Genomic DNA, 12,549 nt, shown 5'->3' with positions numbered 1-12,549 from the left:
TTTTTATTAAGGTAGTATATTGCGTACTCTTTTCGACCAGACTCGTCATGTTGGCCCAACACACATCCCATTGAATTCTCAAGCACTGTGAGGTACATAATCAATGGTCTTCCTTCAACTAGAGGGAGTGAAATAGGAGGTTCAAGCAGATATTCTTTGATACTGTCAAAAGCTTTCTGAAAATCTTCATTCCACACACATCCCTGATTTTTCTTTAACAACTTGAAAATTGGGTCATAGGTAGCAGTCATATTTGAGATGAAACTGGAGATATAATTCAAACGCCCAAGGAAACCTCTCACTTGTTTCTCAGTTCTTGGTGCTGGCATCTCTCGAATAGCTTTGACTTTATCAGGATCTACTTCGATTCCTTTCTGACTGACAATGAAACCTAACAACTTTCCGGAACGGACACCAAAAGTACACTTGTTTGGATTCAAGCGGAGATGATACTTCCTCAAACGCTGAAACAACTTCAATAAATCCTCCATGTGCCCCTCCTCTGATTGAGACTTGGCAATCATGTCATCCACATATACCTCGATTTCTTTGTGCATCATATCATGGAAAAGGGTGGTCATGTCCCTCTAGGACGTCGCGCCAGCATTCTTCAACCCAAAAGGCATCACTCTGTAACACAATGTTCCCCATGGTGTTATAAATGTTATTTTTTTCCATGTCTTCAGGTGCCATCTTAATTTGGTTTTATCATGAAAAACTATCCATGAAGGAGAAAATCTCAAACTTTGCAGTGCTATCTACCAACATATCAATGTGAGGTAGAGGAAAATAATCTTTTGGAATGGCTTTATTCAAATCTCTGTAATCAACGCACATGCGAACTTTTCCATCTTTCTTCAGAACTGGCACAATGTTGGCAATCCACTGAGGATATACTGAAGGGACTAAGAAGTCTGCATCTATCTGCTTTAGGACCTCATTCTTAAGCTTCTCCTCCTTATCGGGATGACTTCTTCTTAGCTTTTGCTTGACAAGAGGGCATTCGGGCTTCAGCGGCAAACGGTGCTCTACAATATATGTGTCCAACCCAGGCATATCTTGGTAGGACCAAGCGAAAATGTCAACATACTCTTTCATGAGCTCTACCAACCTCTTCTTAACATCTTGACCAAGAAGTTCCCCAATATTGACTTCCTTCTTATCTTCTTCGGAACCCAAGTTGATGACTTCTAGCGGCTCTTTGTATTGTTGGATGGTGTCTTCCTCATGCTCAAGCAATCGGGAAATTTCATCAGGAATACATTCTTCACTTTCTTCTTCCTCCTCATACACAGGACATTCAAAGTTGGGAGAGGGTGCAAGGTCATTACTTTCAACGGTTTTATTGATTAATCTGCACATGTGATTATTATTTCAGGAAAAGCAAAGATATATGCAAACAAGCAATCACGCAGATTATGACAAATATAAACATTTTTAGGGTTTTTTTTTTTTGTGTTACCACTTGCTAGAAAAAGCAAAAACATAAAAAGCACATATATGCGGGAATAAAATGACTTTTATTGATGATTTTAATGTTTGAAACAAACAGGAAAAGCCCCAATAACATCACTTTCACCTTGGGCAGAGTGAAAGGATTTTGAAAAACATAAAAAACAAATTACTTTGAAACATGAGTACATTCAGGAACATCTATGGTGATCCTATTCTTGATCATCTTTCCATGGGTCACAAAGTTTGACATCCCTGACTCTGGTTCATCTTCAATGATAGCATCAACCTCTAGAGGAGTCAGATGTTGGAAACCAGCACTGCGAAATATCTCAAGATAAGGGAGAACAGTAGATTTTGACTTCACCACAGACTTTCCTGAGGAAGAAAATCCTAAGCCAACTCTATTCTTGTTCTCTTGCAGACTCACCACTTGTCCCCATACATTGGAGGGTCCTTTCTACACTACCTGCTGAGCATCTTTGAGAGACACAATGGAAGCTTCATCCTTCTTGGACTCATCATTAACAGACAGAGCTTAGAACGCAGTTCCAATGACTGTTTCATCAGCTTCTATAGTACGGAACGAAGAGAGATGGCTAATCAGCAGAGCTTGCTCTCCATCCACAACAACCAACTTTCCATTCTTCACAAATTTAAACTTTTGGTGGAGAGTGGAAGTAACTTCCCCAGCCTCGTGGATCCATGGGCGTCTCAACAAACAACTATACGCAGGAAAGATGTCCATCACCTGAAAAGTGACCTGAAAAACGAACTGACCAATACAAATGGGCAAATCAACTTCTCCAACCACAGACTTCTTTGATCCATCAAAAGCCTTCATTATCACATTGATATATCTCATTGGTGTGCCTCCATAAGATAGCTTAGCAAGAATAGATTTCGGCATAACATTCAGCGACGAACCAGTATCGATCAACACATTCGACAGCGAATCCACTTTATAACTAATAGATATGTGTAAAACCAAATTATTGTTTCTTCCTTCCTCAGGAAAATATTCATCACTGTAATATTCCCACAACCCCATTAAACTGATCCAAGGTTACGTCATGGTCCACAAAAGCCTGATCGATTATTTTCATCAAAGAATCCCTATGAGCAGGAGAGCACGTCAACAATTCCATTATGGAAATTTTGTAGGGAGTACGATGCAATTGATCCATAATCTTGTAATAACTCATCTTGATAAGTTTTAAAATCTCATCCATCTCTTTTCTTGAAGACGACCCATTATTCACTTTTGTCGTATTACCAGTAGTCACAGGCATCTGAGTGAGATTCTTCTGGACATTCACAACTGCTTGGAGTTGAGTGAAGACTATCCCACTTCTAGTCACTTTACTAACATCTGCTATATTCACAACAGAAGATAGGGGCTTAATCTCTACTTCCTTTCCATCTTCGAGCATAGTGGCGTTATATCGGTACGACACAGCTTTGTCAGAACTATAGGATACAACTCTAGGCAAACATATGACAAGTGGCTCCACAACAACTTTTCCATAATACTCAATCTCTGCACTTTCTGGAATTTCAAAGCACGGATCGATCATATTAACATCATCTTCATCTCTGTCTCTAAGAATTTCTATGAGCCCTTGATCCAACATCTCTTGCAGATCTCTCCTTAAGACAGAACATCCTCGAGAATTAACAGAACAAATTCTACAAGCAGCATGATTATGCTCATAATGACTGTATTCACACAAAGTTGCATGCATCTCTACCAATGATCCTCTGTGTGTTGCACACGATATATCCGATACTTTCCAGGACATCCATATACCATGTTCACAGCAGATGTTCCATGAGGAGGCAAGGGATTATTTTCCATATTAGGGCCAACATCACTGAATGAAAGCATACCAGAACGAACCAATTGTGATACCCTAAATTTTTCCTACCCTGTTTATCTGGCTTACATTCATGTGCATATCCCATTTAAGTCATAATCCCATACATTCATTCATTTCATGATTACTGCTCAAAATTGACAAGAAAAGAGTTCTACTGAAGGATATTCCTGATTAAAGAGGTGGATCTGAGGTCTGATTGTGTGGTATCAACCCCGTTGAAATTCTCTTGGAATTAGGGTTTTACAATCTTCAACTCAAGGCATTGATTAGAGAATGTAGGCTTGAAGTTCATCCAGCCTTCCCAAATCAAGGTTTTTTGACCAAAGTCAACAACAGTTGACTTTTTGGTCAACATTTAATCAAGGGATGATTTTATAGTGTGAGATGGAATGAGACTCATGTGAGGGTGTGCAATTGATTTTTTTTGGTTGATGATTGATTTGAAGTGGAATCGGAGATTGATAAATCAGAAAATCCATCTGAAGCTGAAAAAGTCAAACAGTTGACTTTTGGGTATTTTGGTCAAAATGAGGCCAACTATTCAAATGTTAACTTTTGGAGGAAAGTTGAGCAAGAAAAGTCAAAAGAATAAATAAAATCAAGAATAACCAAAAAGTTGCCAAATATGGAAGGTGGTTGAAATGAGAAATTTCCATAAATAGAAAGTTCCAACACTTAGAAAATATTTTGGATTTTTAAAATGTGGTGACCAGTCAACTTCACCATCACTTTACACGTGGATAGATGCATTGTATCAAAAAGAGTTCAGCATCAAAGTTATTCCTCTCATGGAGGAGAACAACTTTGTAGTTGGACATTTTTCCAGTTGAAGCATGGATCAAGAGATATGAAGGCTTGAAGTTGGGAGTTTCAAACGGATGCAAGTCAAGTTTGCTAGGCAAATTTCTGGGTAGCGCAAGCAATTCAACAAACAGGTGGCATGCCATATTGGAAGCCAATTCTCGAGAATTTCTAGCATCTCCTTGAATCAACTCCAATACCAATCTCCTCTATTCTATGCCCCCTATACAATGATCACAGAATCACTGATTTTGGATGTGTAGTTTGGAAAATATGGTGCCTCAAAGTCATGACCTTGCCAAGACACGTATTTCCAAGAACATGGGCCAAAGTCAAGTCATGCACGTAGGTATATTCACAAGCACGTGGTGTGCCATTTTCAGAGTTGATTTTGGTGATCTACTAGTATTTCTAGAATCCTATTGTCACACCAAGCTCTTGTACTCCATGTCCTTTATCCAAGAAAAAAGATTCATGATATTTGGTTAAGTATGGAAGGAGATACTGAGCTTCAAAGTCAGCTACTTGAAAAAGATAATCTTGCCAAGTCATGACCTATCCTTGCCCATATAAATATCAAACCCTTCACAAAAACCACGCATACTTCATTTTTTCAGATTCATACAAACCCTCTCATCTTTACTCTCTCTTCTCTCCACTCCATTCTCTCTCATCTTCAACTTCAACCGTGTAACAAACTTCCAACAACCACCATAACTTCCATAACCATTTTCCACCATCACAACCACCATAACTCTCTTTTCTCACCTTCATCAGCACCATCAATATCACCTTCCATGAAGATTCAGCGCTGTAATCATCATCTTCTTCGCATAATTGGAACTTTGAGACAAGAATCATCATCTTTCAGCGCATACGCCTTCTGAGTTTGTTTCTCAGAGGCTCCAGTGTTAGATTTCGAGGCTAAAGATTTCATCATCGAGGATAGCAGCTGCGGTAGATTTTTCTCTTCGTTTTCATTGTTGGATCGTGATTTTAACAAGTTTTCCACCAAAGAAATTACCGGGTCGAGTCACGGATCGGTACGCTTTCTTTAAGACGTTCCGCGGTACTGCCAAAATTATGCAAAGCAGCTCTTAATAACCACGACGCCTCCAGGATAAAATAGCCCAGTTCTATACTATACGATTACTACTTGCACGATAGATAATCGGTCTAGAAATACACCCTCATATGGTACTAAGACCATTCAAATATGGTATAAATACCATCTTAGTATCTGGTATAACGACCAGTCATAGTAATTTCTCAAACCAAGAGAAATTTCAATAATTCTCTAAAGAGAATCCAAGGAAAAATTATACTTGATAATTTCTCAACTCAAACGAGGAGAAATTAACATTATTCTCGAAGGAGAATTCAAGAAAGTACTCGGAAAATTCGACGTCACGAGCATGGAGCCATGGGTCTACCCAACCACAAGGTGTGTACTAAGGTGTTTTTGTACCTGTAGAACGGGTTCTAAAAGTTCCCGAGGTCTGCATTCCATCTCAAGAATATTATCGGCTTAAGAAATTTACTCACCAGCCAATAATATTCTAAAGAGAAACTCGCCCGAGTGTTGTATCGCGTGACAACCAATTAAGCCTACACCCAACTAGTCTCCGCACTACATCCTAAAAGGCTAAGATGGGTTAAGGGGTTCTAAGGTCCTCAGCTTTACAGACCTGATTAAAAGTAACAATGCTTTCATGACTGAATCGTTTAACACCATCACCTTTAACCAAGCCATTCTCCACTAAGTGGTGGATCTCAAGCGAGCTCACGAAGAAATAACTCCACATAAGCTGAAATGACTATACCACCGCCTATCTTAATGTACACTCAAGTCCGGGTATAGGACTTATCTCACACAGAGGAACCACCAAGCACTAAAATAAAAAGAACAAACAAAGAACACAAAGCACACAATAGAGGACTACTCCCCATTCAAGTCGCCATTTTTTCTGTAGTGGGGAAAATCTAAAATCAAAGCCATTGACTGACTTGACTCCTTATTTCAGTGAAATTCGCCACCGCGCTTTATTGTTTCCAAAGAAAATGGGAAAAGAGCGAAATAAATCCAAAGTTTATTGTTAAAACAAAAAGAGATCTTAGGTACGGGTGTTGATTATACAAGGAGAAGATTTTAAGCACCCCTCATATCTATGGTACTCCACAGGAACCTTTTTAAAAATCTGTGTTTTATGTGCGAAAGGAAAGGTTTGTTTGATTTTTAAAATAAGCTCGATAAGACATTACATCTTTTGCCTACATACCTCCTCGGTGCAATGGAGAAGTCAGAGCTAATGTAGTTCCACTTAAAAGGGAAGATGTTTTGAAAGGAATAAACACTTTATCATCATCGAAGAGAATACTCAGCCATTGATTTTAAACATGAGAACAGATGGATTCTTTGCGTCACAAATGAAAGAAGGGCTCCAACTAGGATAAAATCAATAAGTATGCCACTAGCTCTCTCAAGTGGAAAAGATTCTATCATATCAATCAATCTCAAAATCATGGGGTATCGCAACTCACTACAACAATTAATCGTGTCTAAGCTTTTGAAGAAAAGCCACTAAGGGCAAAAGATATTTTTTAAAGAAAGGTTTTTAAAGAGATTGCAAACATAAGAAGGTTTTTGAAAAAGGGAGAAGATTTTGAAAATCTAAGAAGGGGAGGAGATGAAGGGACTATCCTAGAGCGTAAAATAAAAGCTAAGGAAAAGAACGGTCTAACCAAAATAAGAAGCCAACACTTGACATTAAGAGTCAAGGTAGATTTTCCATCCTTTGAACTACCAACACTAAACCAACGCATTACCACTTGGGGATCTAGATGAACTTATTATCCTCAGCACAATTTGTATCAAGCTTTTAGAACACATTATAAATTCCTGACAAAAATTGGGCAGAGTGACGGCTGTGTATAAGCGAAATCCTTATCTCAATGCCTTGGAATTAACCATCAAGGACTTTCGAGGAAATACCTGCCCAGAAAAATAGACAACAACCCAATTCTAGACAGAATAACGGCAGAATAACAGGTCCAGAGGTACAAAGTCCAACAAGTCCAGGTCTCCAAAATGCTCGGGATAGTAACCAATAATCCATAGGGTCTTAAGTGTTTTTTATGTTTTAAGTTGTTTATTAATGTCTTAGCACAAACATAGAGTGTGGTCCAAATGGACAAAAAGAAAATAGAGAAAACATAAATAATAAGTCCAAATGGACAAAGGGAAAATAACGGAAACATAAACATGATGAATGATAAAATCGAAAATAAAAGAAAGCATAAAGCGAGAAATATATAGAGCAATATAATAAAAATGCGGAAATTAAAGTTAATTGTCAATTGTTAGCAAGACGACCATCTTGAAACTTGTCAAGTATATCATCGAAATGTTAGTAATGAAGATCGATGGTGAGTGAATAACGATCTCGGATTCAAATTCAATGAAAGTTTATCAGAAGCTTGATAAAATCATAGAGACTACATGATAAACTTCCATAAGTCTTAAATCAACCGCATATATTCTCTTCCATATTAGATCTTTTTATTCGGGACACGAAATGTTGCGCTATGTTAAGCAGATCACCAAGTGATTTATGTAGAAGTCACCCTACAACGAGGCCGGTCAATAATTTATGTGCTAAAGCATGCGAGAGAAACGATATATAGATCATTCTCCAAAAGCAATTTCGCATGAAAAGAAAATAGGTAGCAATCTCGTCTTTATCAAGAAACCATAAGAATTCTCAAGATATTGAAGACTTTCATCGATCAAAATAAAAAGAAATAAAAGATGGAACCACATTCAAAAGTTCATTTCATCTTCAAGTTCAATCACTTAATATTGAGGATTCCAATTTTCATCCTATCAACGCCCTAAGTCCATTGATATTGGAGAGGAATTAGACCTCTAAACTTGTGATTTAAAGAAAATATCAAAAGAAAGGAGTAGAAGAAGAGTTGGAACCAAAAACAAGTTTTAAAAGGCAAAAAACCACATTCTGTCAGCGTGCAATCGATTTCTCTAAGGGTGCAATCGATTGCACCTCCTTGAGTTTTCAAAATCTGCGCATAAACATAGCTGGGCAATAGATGGCATGAAGAGAGCAATCGATTGCACCATGCAATTTTTTGAAAAAAAAGCAAATAAAGAGATTAAAACTTGTTTAAACATAAAATCAAACACCTTTTGATCTTGGATCAACTTGTGCACGAAAATACCATCAAATAGCATCAATGTAGCACCAAAGGTGCATCACACACAAACAACAATGGATCACATCTTGGAAAATAGAATGGATCTAGAGATTTACCAATTATTTCACAAACTTTGAATCTTTTTCAAGAACACACCACCAAAAGCTTTGATCTACTCACAATTTATGAAGAGAGAATGTTTTGATGAAGGTTTAGCTCAAAGTTAGTGAGGTTCAATGCGGAACTCACTAACTTTTATGGAAGAAAAGAGCTTTGAGTGGGTTTGGAAAGGGATGAGAAGAGAAAATGCAAGAGTTTCTTTGGATCTCCAAGCTTGTTGAATGAAGAGGTGAAGGCCTCAATTTATAGGATTTAGGCTTGGGATTAGTGGTGGTTTGGAGTTAGGCTTGGTAAATGAAATTAGGTTTGGTAAATGAATTTGAAGCCAAAATTATGATCCAATGGTGTATATGTCATCAAATGAGTGTTCATGATAAAATTGATCAAAATAATGTAGGGAATTGATTATGCAATCTAGAACATTCACTACACACATGAAAATGGTGACACACTCCTCAAAAGACGAAAATTGCCTTCATTTTTCCAATTTCATACTGGTGCAATCGATTGCTTCCTTGGTGCAATCGATTGCACTGCTCAAATCTGATGCAAAAATAGTTGGTGCATTCGATTGCACAGAAGACAAAATGCAATTCTGGTGCAAAATAAGTTGGTGCAATTGATTTCTCTCTTTGTGCAATCGATTGTTTGTTGAAGAATGCTGAAAATGCCTTTTTGATGGATATTTTGACTTGGTACCTACAAAACACAAACATACAAAAGCACCAAGCAATTTTTTGGTATTTTGGTTAGTATAACATATACAATCTAAATAAATATTGGTGCTTGATGATTCCCCTTACAGATGAGGTGAGCACAGAACCAAAAGCAGAGCTTTACGATGGAACTCTTGATTAATGGTTGAGATAAAAATTATGTATGATCTTAGGGTAAAAAATTGGAGTATGACAATATGCAATATCAACTATCAATTCTTTTCTCTTTCCTAATCATGTCTCTATTCTTCAAATTGGCATGACATCAGCAAGGTCTTCTTCTCATTGCATCTGCAAAACATTTACATTCTAGAATTAACTTCAAATGTAATGATTTTACAATGTGAAGAGTACTATTGATCAGTTGACTCTTTTTATCATTTCATTAGGTGAATGGAGAGAAACTACCACTTGTAACACTTGTAACACCCGTATATTTTAATTTTTAATTTAAATGGAAATTTAATTAATAATTAGAATTATTGGTGATTTGTAGAATTTAATTGGAAAAGGATGGTTTATGGTGTTGGGCCATGTGTGATGTAAAGGAATGAGGGGGTGTTATGTTAGTAAAGGTCTTATTCCAATTAAAGTTTATTTTATAAAATAATAAGAATTGGGAATAAGGGAAAGGAACGTGAAAAAAAATTGGAACACGAAGAACGTGAAAGAGGAGCAATGGAGGAAAAGAACCAATCAAGAATCTTTGGCTAAGGTAAGGGGGGACTCTCCGGTTATCATCTATTATCGTGTTCTTAGATAATAATATTGATTAGGGATGTTGTTGAGTCAATTGGATTATATGTTGGGTTTAGGGAGGTTATGAATTGATGAAAATTGCATGGATTATTGGTTGATTATGTGTTGTTTTGATGTGTGATGATGAATAATGATGCAATTGATGATTAACTGCATGTATACGATGTTTAGAGTCAGTTTTGGACTCAAATTGGGTGAGATCGCAGGATCTGACGCAGACCTGAAAGTCTGTGAAAATCGCCAGTTCGCGCCGCGTCCTAGTGTTGGCGCCGCGAAGGCGTACTTGTTTTCTCGTACCGCGCCGCGTGCATAGGTTGGCGCCGCGAACACGTTTGTATGGTTCAGGTCGCGCCGCGAGTCTTGGTTGCGCCGCGTGCTGTAGCGTTAGTTGTTTTCTTGGAAAAGTTAAATGATGTGTAACTTTCGAACCGTAGGTCCGTTTTCAGTGCCGCTTCGAGCACGATGAATCTTATGAGATAACCTACGTGTTTAAATGATGAAATGAGGTGTGAATCCAATTATTTTTAAATATGATTTTATTTCTTGGTGTATGATGTATTGTACATATATGTGATGAGATGTGTTAAATACATGCTATGTTGAAATATTAATCATGTGACGATTTGTTTAATTGGATGATGTATTGTTGACATATATGATGAAATGTGACAATATAAGATGTTGTTTTGAAAAAAATTATGATGTGATGATTGGTTGAGAGTTGTATGATGATGACTGATTTGTTTTGGAATAATGTGGATACATGTGTGTTCTTATTATTGATGATGATGATTGATGTGGACACATGTATGTTCTTTAATGATGATGATGATGATGATGATGATGATGATTGATTGTATTTGAATGATGCTAATGTATATAAACATACTTTGATGATGATGATAATGATGATGATAATGATGATGAAATGGGTATTTGATGATGTTACTCATTAGACTTGACGATGGTATAGTATGTTGTATATGTTGCATTCATTCATGATCATTGATGATACTGTATCCATAAGGGTGTGTTGGATCAGTGAAGGGCATGATTCCCATTGTGTGGAATCTGTGCTGGCAGGGCCGTATCTGGATGATGTTGGATCGGTCATGGGTTATTCCCATTTGATGATATTGGTACCACATGCATAGTGTCAGTTCATACCTATGCATACTTTTATAACATGATTGGAAGTATTCCAGTGTTATAAATATTGATGATGTGTTGATTGTGTGTTTTGTTGAATTAATGTTGAGTATGATTGTCTGTGTGAAAGATGTGTTCTGTTGATGTTTGTGTAAGCGATGGATGTTCCTGATAATCTGAATATGATGAAATTGGGTGAATAATATAACTATGATGTGTTGTTATTTAAGATGCAATAACATTTGTTAACTGTGATGAGACTCACCCTTACTGTTGACATTTTCAGATTGAGGATAGCTGCTTTCGACTTGGTGAGGATTAGCTCATAAGTCGGTTTAGTTGTTGTGTCGGTGTCATGCTCTGATAGATGTAACACTGGGGATGCGATGTTTTGAGTTTCAATTATAACTCTATTGTTTATTTTATTTGAAGTCTGATACATTAACAATGTAATGTTGACTTGATGATTTGATTCCGCTGTGTAAACATGATTTTTATCTAATGAGTTATAATTTCAGATGTTTCAGTGAATGCATGACATATGCCGAACGTGTGTTTTCTTTTACTTTTGAAGTGTGACACCCTTTGCATGTTTACTCTGATTTAATTTTGTTAATTGCCGTGGGGTATTAGAGGGGTGTTACAATAGTGGTATCAGAGCAGGTCGGTCCGTCCGGCCAGTTGTCGAGTCAGTTGAGTTGCACGACAGTTGTATACTGTCGGTGTATTATTCCTTGGTACGCGACATGTGAGTGAATCACTGTCGGTACTTGGTTGTTTGTTGCAGATGTTGGATTGAAACAAGTGGGGGAGAAGCTTCGCTTCTTGGTTATGTTTCAGTTGTAAGATGATTGATTCAGTAGGCTGTTGTTGGCAACAGTGCAAGCGTTGTGGAAGTTTGTTGTTTCCCGAATTGAAGGTGACTTGGAATTAAGACTTGACTGGTAGTTGAGTTGGGACATCTTGAAGGAAGATGATTAGAGTTAATTGACAATTATTGTAAGAGAAGGAAATTAGAAAGTTGCGATGTGTCAGCTCTGCGGGTGTGCTGCGAAGTTGTCAGTTGAGTAGCCTTGTATTTCGGAAGAGGTTCAGCTGCAAGTTGCAAAGAGGACCGTTGTCGTAATGTTCCAGAAATCGCTTTTCAGTGATGGGATATGTTGCTCAAATTATAAGAATGTTTGGAAGTGAAGAGATATGATAAGGAGCTTTTTGGAATGTGATCGAGTTGAAGAGAATGAGTTTTGGAGTGAGATTTTCGTAAGCGAAACGCAGGGAAATTGCTGAATAGCCGCAGAACTTCAAAAATTCATAACTGGAGTTCTGGACATCCGAATTGAGTTCCGTTTGAAGCGTCGGAAAGCTAACGAGATGAACTTTGTTATAAAAATGGTTGCAATAGCTGTAAGATAATTAATTGTGAAAGGATGACGTTGGAAAGAGGTGAAGTTGCGGTTGCT

The 12,549-nt window shown here is 37.5% G+C and overlaps 1 protein-coding gene across 1 annotated transcript; it reads right to left on the bottom strand.

The window, feature by feature from the left end:
• Window positions 1-1,990: 1,990 nt before the first annotated feature.
• LOC131622626 (uncharacterized) lies at window positions 1,991-3,310 on the bottom strand. The gene is made up of 3 exons (XM_058893666.1): window positions 3,243-3,310; window positions 2,482-3,141; window positions 1,991-2,420 (listed from the first exon to the last, which is right to left on the bottom strand). The coding sequence occupies exons 1-3, from the start codon at window positions 3,308-3,310 to the stop codon at window positions 1,991-1,993; spliced, it is 1,158 nt and encodes a 385-aa protein (XP_058749649.1).
• Window positions 3,311-12,549: the final 9,239 nt, after the last annotated feature.

This window comes from Vicia villosa, unplaced genomic scaffold, assembly GCF_029867415.1.
Source record: "Vicia villosa cultivar HV-30 ecotype Madison, WI unplaced genomic scaffold, Vvil1.0 ctg.000034F_1_1_2_unsc, whole genome shotgun sequence".
In the NCBI taxonomy this organism is placed as follows: domain Eukaryota; kingdom Viridiplantae; phylum Streptophyta; class Magnoliopsida; order Fabales; family Fabaceae; genus Vicia; species Vicia villosa.
Note: the sequence above shows the minus strand (reverse complement) of the source record. Positions and strands in the feature narration are given on the sequence as shown.

Bases quoted from the DNA above. Each gene is read 5' to 3' on its own strand.
- LOC131622626 (XM_058893666.1), bottom strand. From the start codon at position 3,310: ATGGAAAATAATCCCTTGCCTCCTCATGGAACATCTGCTGTGAACATG. The intron at 3,142-3,242 runs GTATCGGATATA...TGCTGCTTGTAG, and splicing joins GTATATGGATGTCCTGGAAA to AATTTGTTCTGTTAATTCTC. The intron at 2,421-2,481 runs GTGATGAATATT...CATATCTATTAG, and splicing joins GGGGTTGTGGGAATATTACA to TTATAAAGTGGATTCGCTGT.